We start from the raw sequence: 12,161 nt of genomic DNA, 5'->3' as shown, positions 1-12,161 counted from the left end.
GCAATTATGTACATTTATCACTACCCTAAACTAAGTAAATATTGTCTGCAGTTGTGATATGCAAGTGCCTAAGAGCATCCATATCTAGCTCGCCCGACAAGGACATACTCCCTCTGTTCCATGTTAATAGAATCATTTTACTATTTTGGGAAGTTTCAAGTTAATTGAATCATTTTTAATTTTGGCAAAAAGTAACTCTCTTTTAGGCCATCCGCAACGCTGTCACTTATCCGTCCCTTAAATTACTATTCATGGGCCCCACTGTACTTTTTTACTCCATCTCTTAACTTAGGGACGGAACCTGCAACCCTCCATCTCTTATCCGTCCCTTAACCGTCCCTTAAATTACTATTCATTCAATTTTATTTTTTATTTTTATTTCCAACAAATTCAATTAATAAAAACACACTTCATTAAAAATAACAACTTAGAGATGTGTGGTTGAAAATTTTGATTTGAAAAAAAATATTTTAGCATCACGTAATGTACGTGCTTAATCTAATATACCACAAAATAATGTTGTTATTTTGACACATTTGATACGAGGTCCAATGCCAAAGTATTTTAGGGTGGCGAAGCCATGGTGGGCTAGTGGCGAGCCGTATGTTCGGCTGAACCATGGGCCCGTGGCCTGACAGCTGGAGTTTCATTAGAGCTGTGTGGTGACATACGTGCATGATGAGAACATACTGCAATAGAAATAATCTCAGTCGTGGATGTTGCTAGCTAATTAAGTCTTCTATTTTGACTCTGCTGTGTTAGAAAATACAACAATGCCTTATGCATCTATAAATCTCTTTTTTATGACATGATTGTTTTTATTATGAGACACTTATTTATCTAAAAATTTATAAACATGAGTGCTATTTAAAATTTTAATTTAAAATACTTATAAATTCTAATTATGATATCATATGTACACATATAAATATATTATATGTAGGTTTTCTTTTTTCTTTTTTTTTTGTTTAATTATTTTATTTTATTTTATTTTACACTACTTTTTATGTTTCTTTTATATTTAAAAAGAAGATATCATGGGACACTTTTTTCTCTAAAAATTCAAATAACATTTTTTTTCTGGAAACCGTACATATTTACAAACCAAATTTGAATTCATGTAAATTTAAATATAGTGGGTATATTAAGCAATACAACTTACATTTTTGTATCAATATTAATTTCCTACTTAGGAATTGGTATTGCGAGGCACAAAAATTCCATGGAAGCCATAAGGGACTCGTCCAGGCAGCTTAACGGCGGCAATAACATCAAGATTTGGAGATTTGGCATCCATCACTATGAACTTGGATTCCTCACTATTCTCATCGTGTAAATATGTCACTAAATAGCCGTCATCCTCCGCCGCCTCCGGATTATCAGGTTCTCTTGCCACAAAGAATGGTTCGCCGCCGTAGCATCCCGGTGCATATATGCGTCTCGCCACCGTGCAATCGCCGGAGTCCTTGGTTGAAAGTGATAGATCTATCTTAACCACCCCTCCTATTTTAGGCATTGGTGCTCCTATTGCTGCATAAACATACCTGTTTGTCAAATCATATGTTAATCACTTTGGATAAATTAATAAATATCTACAAGCACTAAATTATAGGAGTAAAATAAAATGAGTACTACTACTTTTGTTTTTCTATTTTTAATTACTAGTTCACAAAATTTTATCTCCTTCTATTTTTTCAATTTCATTTTTTTATTAATAAATAATACTTCAATTTTTTTTTCTATATTTCATTTTTTTATAAGTGCATTTTTTTTTTAATTTAAGCTCCTGTTATCCACTACTACAACTATCCGCAGTGGATGGATTGAGTACAAAAAATTGTCTACCAATTTAAATGTAAGAGATTATGTTATTCAACAAACATTTCAGATACAATTTGTGATAATCAATAAAATTTCAATTTCATTTGAAACTATAAAGAATTTATAATTAAACCGTTTATTGTACTCCACTAAATAGTTATGGAAGAGTGCACGCAATGTCGGGAGAAATATGAAGACAGAATCTAAGTCTCTTTCCATTTGAATCTTTGTTAACTTGAAATGTAAGTGTGGCAAAAAAAATCTTGTCCCCACAAATCTTTATCCATTTACTTAATTTTGTACTCCATATGGAATAATTTGGCTACTCCATATGGAATCTAAGTATGGAGTAATTTGCTAGAAAGAGTTCGATTCTATTTTCTACTACCTATATTTAGCTACTAAACAATACGGCCATGGCGGTTAGGGATTCGAAAACGTAAAAACATCAAATTAAGGAAATTAAGTGTTTTTTTTATAAAATTAACAACTCCATATGGAATTAATTAAATTTAAATAAACGGTTCCTTTTCAATACCTGTTTTTCTTCGCAACGTAAGCCGGATTGATGACGGCGAAATCCAGATTTCCGACAGCCACCGCTCGCCGCCGCACACTCCTGTCCCCGACATTTATCTCCACCCTCTCCACGGAAGAGTGAATCAAATCAATCCGATCCAGCACATGCTCCACCGGCTGCACATTCGACGCCACCACCACGACGGTGTCGCCGCCGTCCTCCTCCCACGCGTTCACGGCGTGCATCATATTAAACCCCGGCACGTCCGCCCACCACATCTCGCCGCCGCTCTCCTCGCAGCGCCGAACGATCCCCAGCCTCGGCACCTTCGCCGCATCAATCCTCAGCGGCGCCCGCCCCCTCACGATCTCCGCCGGCTTGATCACGATCTGCGGATCGGGAAACACCGCGTAATTTCTCGTGATCGCGAAATCGTGAACAAGAGAAGCTTCATTCAGCGACGCAATCGGAATTTCCGGCTGCTTGATCCCCTCCGCATTTATCCTGAAGAAGGATAAATACGGAGCGTTTATGCTGTGGCGGAACGCGAAGACCTCTCCTGTCTCCGCGTCCGTCTTAGGGTGAGCCGTCATTGTCATGTACGGCTCACCAAAGGCCTCGTGGCGGCCTATGGTGACGATGTCTCCGTCTGGTGTTATCTCCACTCTGTAGGGGAGATCAGACTCCCCTAGAGCGAACAATTTCCCGCTGATCAAGGCGAGGCTGGTGTTCGCGCCGCCGACGCCGCGGCGGGGGTCGTACTGGCGGAGGAGGAAGCGGGCGAAGGTGACGGAGCACCGCGCGAGGGAGGCGGGGAGGCCGTTGAAGGCGGAGAAGACGTTGAGGATGACCGGAGACCCGACCTCCTTCTCGAGGCTGTACTTGTAGGTCTTGACGAAGCGGCTGCAGAATATGGCGCGGCCGCCGGAGACGGTGACGGCGTGGAGCATGCCGTCGCCGTCGAACATGTGGTAGGGCCCGCGGGGGAAGAACTGGGGGTTGGGGCCGTTGCGGATGTAGGTGCCGTTTAAGGCCAGGGGGAGGGTGCCCTTGACCTCGGGGCAGGGGGTCGGGGGATGCTCGGGGACGGGGGCGAAGTTGCCGGAGAGGACGTGGTGGGGGTCGATGGAGGGGCGGAGAGGGAGGTCGATGAAATCGGTGATGAAATTGTCCAATGAGGCGAAGATTTTGCTGATTTGGTTTGGTTTTGGAGGTGTGGTGGTATTTGGATTGTGTGAATGTTTGGGCTTTTTTTGAGGGAGAAATGTTGTTTGATGATAAGTTTTAGCTTGTTTTTCATCGATTTGGACTGATGAAATTTTGAGTTTGAGGATTGGTGATGGGGAAGAAGGTGTGTGATTGAGAGGGTATGCTTGGAGGAATGAGGAAGAAAGGGCTTCCATTTTCTCTCTTGTTTGTGAAGGGAGATTTGGTTCACTTGCATGAAGCCGTTTTGAACTATTTATCCTAATCTTAATCCTTATATTACTTAATTAACACCCAACCCTTACGTATACATTTAAAATAAACTAATAATAAAAGGACTTATACTAGTATTATGTTCATAAAAAGTATCGGTGATTTATATATATATATAAATGAATCCCCAATGTATTTAAACTTTAGTTTTAATTGCATAGTTTAATAAACATATTCCTTTAGCAATACATATACAATAAGAACTAGTAGATATTGAAAACTAATGTCTTGAGTTAGGAATGTCACATGTTGATGTAGTACATGTTTACGTATCTGTTTTGCCAAGCTCGTGTGTGTGTATATTTTTAGTACTTATTATTAACTTCAAATTAAAACTTTGGAAAATATAATTCATAGATTTTTTTTATAAAATTCAACATTTCACACTACAGCAGAGGTTTAAAACTTTTATATTTTGAAATAATTGTGTAAATTAAATTAATAAAGTTTACATTAATTATCATTATATGCTAGCTCTAGCATAAAAGATTTGTATAAGATGGTTCTACCAGCCGATATATATTTGTGTTGATTTTGACTCAAGCTAAAAATAGATTTTGCAAATTAATTAGTACGGAGTACTACATTGTAATTACTATTTTCTAAAGAAGCCTTACATTTAGTGCATACACTTAAAAATAGGGATACAGAAATCCAAGCACTATCTCGCCCCGCCAAAATTATTACAGTACTAATTTTTTTCAAAGAAAACTAGATAAAAGTGATTGCTTTTAGACTTTTATTGAAATTTATCTTTCATTTAGATAAGAATATAATTATTTTGTAGAAATGTTTTTTTTTTCTATTTTTGTATGTGGTATTTAAATTGATAGTATGTTATCTATAGTCCATAATATTATATGTTTGGTTTGTTATTTAAATCACACCATAGTAGGAAATTTCAAAACTATCCTATATCTTTTTTTATAATTTCAAGACTGAGGGCTATATTAGTAAATTCCACGTAAATTAAAATTGATATAGTGTTGCACATATTATTATCAATCAATTTTCCATGATAATAAAATATCCCTTTTCAGCTTTAATTCAACGGGCCCTTGTTAATTGAACGGGCCACACAAAAAATTTAACCAACATATCAAACATTAAATTAGACTATTAAATATACTTTAAATGTGTCTATCTACCAATTCAAACAAACCTACTTGAAGAAATAATACTCCACTTTTGTTGGTAAAAAATGCCAATTTCTTGTAGAAAAATCTCATCATCATATAGTCAATACGTATTGAATTTATGCAATAATGAAAGCAACGCCCATCACCCACCTGGCAAATTCTTATTTCCTTATTATTTTTTACAAACAACAATGTTTTCAGTATGCTGCTTTTCGAGAGAACTACTACTTTTTAAATTCTTTTTTATCAATATTAATGTCAGCAAAACGTTACTTTAGTCTTTAACAAATGAATTATGGTTCTACCAACCTTACATCTTCCGTAAATAATAATTTTTTTTTTGTTTATTATCAACATAATAATAATAATTATTATTATTTTGAAAAATGAAAATATATAATCAATTTGTACATTTTCAATATAAAATAAAATAATAATATGAGTGTCAACTAAATAAAAGCGGCATTGACGTATAATGCTTTTATCGTTTTATGATTTATCAGTATACGTAAAGTTGATTTGAATGAACTTGCATTTGATAATTTATGGAGCATAATTTAGAGACTTATTTAAAGATTCTTTCACTCTTCTATAGTCCGAAAAGGTAGGTTTGTAATTTTTTAATTGGTCAAATAATAAGTACGACTATTTTTTGGTTCCGTTTGTTCATTTGTTTGATACTACCAGTATTCAATTGATGACCACGTTTCAAATTGATGTTTTAAGTTGTTTTTATGTATTGTACTCTGCAGGTTTGTGTTATTTTTATTGCATTACATGTAGTGCCTGTTCGGTTGGCGACCCTAAATAATCCTAAGATATAGTATGAGATAGGTTAGGATGAGCCTTATCTAGGATAAAACTAATATTGAATTAAGGATTGTTGTTTGATTTACTAGATTAAATCTTAGATAACTTTAGATCGACACGAATTCTAATTACTAATGGATTATTTTTATAAAAATAATAAGGATCAAAAGCATTTTAATAGAAACTTGACATGATTAAAATATAAAATTTTGACCAGATTTGTCACTGCCGAATTCAGCAAAAAAGCAAAAAATCAACTAATGTTGGCAAAAAAAGGACCGGTCAAAATCCAATCAATTTTCATAAAATAAATGATGATGGAAAACGCCAGAAGACAGGAAACTGTAAGGAAGAGTGAAGGGGAGGGAGGAAGGCCTGAAGCTGCGAGGGTTGGCGGCGGCACGGATGAGGTTTCTCGACCGCGGGGGCGGAGCAGAAGTTACGATGTTTCTCGACGGCGGGGGCGGCGAAGATGATAAGAGGTTTCTCCACGGCGACGGCGGCGGATTTGCAGAAGAGTGGCGGCGTCAAAGGGAGAAAAAGAGAGGAAGAGAGTTTCGCTAGCGCAAGATTAAAATAATCGCAGGGGATGTGGTGAGATGAATAGTCTGACCTAAATAATGAAAATGGTATTAAAGAGGCGGGCCTCGTTGAGGGCTTCTTATTAGTCATGGGCCGCCGTGATTTTAGTTTGTTTTCCCAACCGAACACACTATTAACAATCTATTGAGATTTAATCTGGGCCAGTCAGCCCAACCGAACGGGCACGTATAGTACTATCCTCTCTCATACTATGTGGCTAATAAAAAGTGTACAACTAACTATTTTTGGAATCATTTCACGTGTAAATTGATAAATATCTCCTAACGCAAATTATGAGAAATTAAACAAGAATAATTTTCTAATATAAATGGCCGAATGTGATTAATAAAGATCCTCCATATTTTAAACATGACAAATTTTAGTCATATATAGAGCATGCCCAAGAAAACTTTTTTTTGTCATACATCTTTAAAAAAAAAGCGTGATTATTTAATCTCCATAAAAGTTATGATTGCATCCTCTGACTTGATTGATGATCTGATTTATAACAGTATAATAAGTTGAGACATGTAAATTTAAATGATATGAAAAAAATAGTTGATCTCGATATAATAAATGACAATGAATTCAATGCACGTGAAATGTGAAATTAAGAGTGAGTTTTATTTGATTATAAATTTATAATGAGAGTAATGAGATACAAAAAAAAGTTCACTCTCTTAAAGTTTTTCATTTGCCCCCTCATTTTATGTTTAAAAAGAAATCATCGTTGCTTACTCTAATATTATGTACTCCCTCCTTCTCAAGATAATTGTGGGAGTTACGAGATTTAAGTAATTGGATGTGTTAAAGGTTAATAATGAGAATAAAATAGGAGAGATGAATATAGAGTAAAGGATATGACTCAATTGCTCTGGGACAAAAAAATACAACTCAATTACATTAGAGCGAATGAAGTATGATATTATTATTATTCATTTTAAAGTGAAAATGAGGAGTAAAATATGGTAGCAAAATATGGTACTACAAACTACTCAAGTGGTTTTATAGTTGTGTCAACCTTGGAGTTTCGTCTAATTTATGAGCTATCAAAGTAAGCTTTATGAAATGAGATTAATTATGTATGTTCAATCTTACTCCTATAAGTGGAGTATGAAATAACGAGGCCCAATTTAAGATTTTCAAAACTTGTATTCTGCTTCCAATTTGTTAGTCCTGTAGGCCCAATTACTGTCTCTAATGGGCCGCACTTGTTCTATCTTAATTTTTTAAAGACAATTTTTACCTGTTTTTCTTTTGTGCATAATGAGGATTGATGACTCCGAAGTCGAGACTCTGAGGCCGAAAGAGGAGACCTCTTCTTCGTCTTGGCATCGATCACGATCTTCTCCAACGACAAATGTACCAAATCTAACTTCTCTAGCACATGCTCAACCGGTTGGATATTAGACGCGACGACGACGATGGTGTCGCCGTGGTCTTCGTCCCAAGCGTTCACCACGTGCAGCATATTCAGCCCGGGCTCATCGATCCAGTACATTTCTCTCTCATCATCCGCGTCGCGCTGGATCACGCCCAGCTTCGGCACCTTATCGCCGTTGATTCTCAGCACCGGCTTCCCCCTCAGGATCTGGAGAGGCTCAATCACGATCTGCGGATCGGGGAATACGGCGTGGCTCTTCGTCACGGCGAAGTCGTGGATGTATGATGGGCTCTTGAGGGAGAAAATCGGGACGTCTCGTTGCTTTTTTTCCGTTGGAGTCGATTCTGAAGTAGGTGAGGAAAGGATGGATGACGAAGTAGCGGAAGGCGAAGGATTCGCCGGTCTCGGGATCGGTTTTGGGGTACGCGGTCATCGTCAACTTTTTTTGTTTTTTTTTTTTTGGGTGGGGGAGAGACAGGGGGTTAATGGGTGAGTTGTCCTAATTATTTTTGGAAAGATTTTGGAGTGGGCTTTATGGGCCTACACGACGTGATTGTGGGCCGGGTTGGGCTTTTTGTGTACACTTGTGCGAATTTGGTTCTGAAGGATATGACAAATCATAGACGAAATTTGAAGAAATTTGGTGGGGGTCCTACTAAAAGGAAAGCTATTATCCCATTTTTTAACTGACGTTTTTTAAATTTTGATTTGGTATTCTGTTGTTCTTCTTTTTGTATTTGCATTTTAATTTGTGATGTGTGATTTTCTATTATATCGTACACGCAATCAGAATGTTTCATATTCCCATTTTTAACATGGGAATCATGTTTTGTTGAGCCGTGGTGGTTATGAATGTTTCATAATAATAATAATAATAATATTCGGGCCATGAACGAGACAAACTGAATTCCTTTTACAGGTAATTTAAATTTCCAATAGTATATGTTATACTTAGTACGTAGTATCACTTATATGTACACATTGTGATGATTAATTGAAGTGTCTAATATACTTATGAATTTATGACATCATACTATTATTTTATTTTTAAAAAAAAGATGTTTATAGAAGAAGGGCCTCTGATGTACAATATATATATTAAATATAATGATATACATAGCATGGTAGTGATAAAATGCAAATTCTATGTATTATAGAAACTCCAAACTCCTCAACACAGTAACGCGGTTTCAACACAATGTCAACACAATATAAATTTCAAGATTTTGATGTGAACACAGAATCAACCATTGACACTGTGTTGATATTTTTTTTAATGGTCTAGATCATAATTTGAAATTTGTATAATATTTAGAGTTTGAAATCATTTGATTGCATCCCTACTTAGAGTTTGTACAATAATTTATTTTTATACTCCTACCCTAATAGATATTTTTGCATGAGTAATATAGTAGAATATTGAGATCTGATGCAATAAAAAAATATTCCCAATTCGGATACATTTACAGCCAGCGCAGTCTTTTTTTTATTACGAGTTGCCAAACCTAACTAGTCTATATAACTAAGTTAAAACTTAAAACACTTGTGCTTTAATATAAACACTTTTTTCTTTGGAAAATTCATTGCATTCTCTTGTACACACACAAAAAAAGATGTTACAAGCAACCGTGTTACATCTTCCAAAATTTCCAAAATCACTGCACTCACCATCTCCAATCAATCAAAATAATCTGCAACCAAAAATGCCAAAAATCACTAGCAACACTTCATCAATATATTCCGATGATCAAAACTCTAATACAAAGGTTGTTGTAGAAATCCAAGAAAAGAAGCAACAATCTCTTCTTACCACAATCTTTTACTCATTGGATGATTTTGTCTCCAACTTGTTAGACTCATCACCTCTCCCTCCATCAATCGATCCCCACCACCTCCTCTCCGGCAACTTCGCGCCGGTGGAGGAGCTTCCCCCCACCGCCTGCGAGGTGGTGGAGGGATCCCTCCCCACCTCCCTCAACGGCGCCTACATCCGCAACGGCCCAAACCCTCACTTCTTCCCGCGCGGCCCTTACCACCCCTTCGACGGCGACGGCATGCTCCACTCCATCTCAATCTCCGGCGGCCAGGCCACCTTCTGCAGCCGCTACGTCAAAACCTACAAGTTCAAAACCGAGGCCGAAAACGGCCGCCCCTTCTTCCCCAGCCCCTTCTCCTCCTGCCACGGCGGCCTCGCCACCGCCGCGCGGTTCCTCCTCACTGTAGCGCGCGGCGCTTTCGGCCAATTCGATCCCTCCGCTAACGGATTCGGAACCGCCAACACGAGCTTGGCGTGTTTCAACGGAAATTTATACGCTCTATGCGAGTCGGATCTACCCTACCAAATTCAGCTCGCTGAGGATGGTGACATCATCACATTAGGCCGCTGCGATTTCGGCGGCGGCCGCGATATGACGGAGAGGATGACCGCGCATCCGCATTCCGATCCCGACTCAGGCGAAGTTTTCGCGTTCAAATGCAACGTTTTCGCGCCGTTTCTGGCGTTTTTCAAAATCGATTCGGGAGGGAAAAGAGGATCGGATTTAACGATCTCGTCGATGAAGAGGATGGCGTGCGTACATGATTTCGGACTCACGAAGAGATTCATCGTGTTTCAGGATGTGCAGATCGAGATGGATCCGGTGGAGGTGGTGATGGGGCGGACGCCGCTGGTGTGCCACCGCGAAAAGGTGCCGCGCGTCGGGATTTTGCCGCGAGAGGCGGCGAACGACGGCGGAGTGGTGTGGATCGAGACGCCGGGGTTGAATCTGCTCCATATCACCAATGCTTGGGAGGGAGACTGCGGCGGAAGGATTGTGATCGTGGCGCCGAATTTCCTCGCGGCGGATCGGGGATTCCTCGACACGAGTTTGATGCATTCGCGGTTTGAAATGATCGAATTGGATATTAACGAGAAGAAGGTGGTTTCGAGATGTGTGTTGAGCAGGAAGAACATGGAATTTGGAGTTATTAATCAAGCTTATGCTGGAAAGAAGAACAGGTAATTAAATTATACTCCAGTATTGGTTTACATATTTTCTAATTTTGGATTCTACGCTTTTTAATAAGATACTGCTGATTTCTTCTCGAAGGAGTTTACCCGAAAACATCTCATCGTTTATAAAATCTCATCGAAATAAATTGTCCTTGCAAAAAATTCAGACGATCGGAATATTGGCATGACAAGAAATTATACGTCGATTGGGTAATTGATGTGTAATTTGGGCAATCGACGTGTAGTATTGGTTTTCATGTTAATATTATGATTTGGGCAAGAAATTTTTTGTAGGACATTTTATTTTTCAAAAATGAAACGAGGGATGCTAAATATAATTATCTAAATGAAGGGACAAAATCGACCATTTACCCTGATCAACCTCTTATGTTTTTGTTTTGGGTGAAGATATATGTATGCGGCGGTTATAGCTGAAATGCCGAAGGCGGGTGGGGTTGTGAAGATTGACTTGTCGAAAGCTGGAGCGGAGGGCAGCGATTGCAAGGTGGCGATGCGGGAGTTTGGGGAGGGATGTTACGGTGGGGAGCCGTATTTTGTGGCGGGGGAGGGGGCGGAGGAAGAGGATGATGGATATTTAGTAACATATGTGCATAAGGAGAGTAGTGAGGAGTCTTGGTTTTGGGTGATGGATGCCAAATCCCCAACACTTGAGATTGTTGCTAGGGTTAGGTTGCCAGGTAGGGTTCCTTATGGCTACCATGGTCTATTTGTTCCGGAAAAACACCTAAAACTCTTGTGATTAATTCTGCACTTTATTATAATATAAATATCACCTATTTTCTACTCTATTAATAATTTGTGTACAAGTATACTGTTATAATTAAGTGTGATTAATTCGGAGTGCGTTTGAACTCTTGCTTAGCTAAAAAATAACGTAGGCAAGTAGTTTCGTTGATTATCTTGCTTAGCTCAAAAATAAAATAAAGTCATTGAAAAGGATCATATACGGTTCAACTCTCCTAATATACGGCCTGGTAAAGAATCGATAATGAAGACTCGGAATGAAAATTATAATTACGTCGCGACCCAATTATACAACATTAAAGAAGTAAAAGAACACCATAACTTTACATCTAGGGACATAAATGAGAAATGATATTATGTCTAATATATTTTATATCTATACAAACCATATCCAAGGTGTTGTAATATTATGAGTAAACCCTAGATAAGGGTATATTGCCATGTTGGGATTTTGGTAGATTTTATATTCTACCACTATTGAACTTTTTATATACTTACTTCGCACTTTTACTATAAATCTCTCTAATAATTACGTACGTAGTACTATAAAAGAATGAAATTAATCCAAATTAATAAATATCACTCCTCTAATTCTTGAATCTGAGGAAGCAGGAATCATTCTAATCCCAGATAATTAATAATAACTCATTCTATGTATATCCAACCTGT

General features: G+C 37.9%; 3 protein-coding genes across 3 annotated transcripts; 1 reads left to right on the top strand and 2 right to left on the bottom strand.

Moving 5' to 3' along the window:
• Positions 1–1,072: 1,072 nt before the first annotated feature.
• On the bottom strand, positions 1,073–3,765 carry LOC121750791 (probable carotenoid cleavage dioxygenase 4, chloroplastic). The gene is made up of 2 exons (XM_042145401.1): positions 2,360–3,765; positions 1,073–1,544 (listed from the first exon to the last, which is right to left on the bottom strand). The coding sequence occupies exons 1-2, from the start codon at positions 3,742–3,744 to the stop codon at positions 1,190–1,192; spliced, it is 1,740 nt and encodes a 579-aa protein (XP_042001335.1). The 5' UTR covers positions 3,745–3,765; the 3' UTR covers positions 1,073–1,189.
• Positions 3,766–7,216: 3,451 nt separating this feature from the next.
• LOC121751801 (zeaxanthin 7,8(7',8')-cleavage dioxygenase, chromoplastic-like) lies at positions 7,217–8,168 on the bottom strand. The gene is made up of 3 exons (XM_042146596.1): positions 8,135–8,168; positions 7,598–8,079; positions 7,217–7,225 (listed from the first exon to the last, which is right to left on the bottom strand). The coding sequence occupies exons 1-3, from the start codon at positions 8,166–8,168 to the stop codon at positions 7,217–7,219; spliced, it is 525 nt and encodes a 174-aa protein (XP_042002530.1).
• Positions 8,169–9,345: 1,177 nt separating this feature from the next.
• Positions 9,346–11,487, top strand: LOC121751800 (probable carotenoid cleavage dioxygenase 4, chloroplastic). The gene is made up of 2 exons (XM_042146595.1): positions 9,346–10,733; positions 11,136–11,487. Exons 1-2 carry the CDS (start codon positions 9,349–9,351, stop codon positions 11,485–11,487), a joined length of 1,737 nt encoding a protein of 578 aa, XP_042002529.1. The 5' UTR covers positions 9,346–9,348.
• The last annotated feature ends 674 nt before the right edge of the window (positions 11,488–12,161 follow it).

This window comes from Salvia splendens, chromosome 10, assembly GCF_004379255.2.
Source record: "Salvia splendens isolate huo1 chromosome 10, SspV2, whole genome shotgun sequence".
Taxonomy (NCBI): domain Eukaryota; kingdom Viridiplantae; phylum Streptophyta; class Magnoliopsida; order Lamiales; family Lamiaceae; genus Salvia; species Salvia splendens.
The sequence above is the reverse complement of the archived record's forward strand: the minus strand, read 5'-3'. Positions and strand labels throughout refer to the sequence as shown.

Bases quoted from the DNA above. Each gene is read 5' to 3' on its own strand.
- LOC121751801 (XM_042146596.1), bottom strand. From the start codon at position 8,168: ATGACCGCGTACCCCAAAACCGATCCCGAGACCG. The intron at 8,080-8,134 runs GCGAATCCTTCG...CACCTACTTCAG, and splicing joins CAAAACCGATCCCGAGACCG to AATCGACTCCAACGGAAAAA.
- LOC121751800 (XM_042146595.1), top strand. From the start codon at position 9,349: ATGTTACAAGCAACCGTGTTACATCTTCCAAAATTTCCAAAATCACTG. The intron at 10,734-11,135 runs GTAATTAAATTA...TTTTGGGTGAAG, and splicing joins TATGCTGGAAAGAAGAACAG to ATATATGTATGCGGCGGTTA.
- LOC121750791 (XM_042145401.1), bottom strand. From the start codon at position 3,744: ATGGAAGCCCTTTCTTCCTCATTCCTCCAAGCATACCCTCTCAATCAC. The intron at 1,545-2,359 runs GTATTGAAAAGG...TTTGACAAACAG, and splicing joins TACGTTGCGAAGAAAAACAG to GTATGTTTATGCAGCAATAG.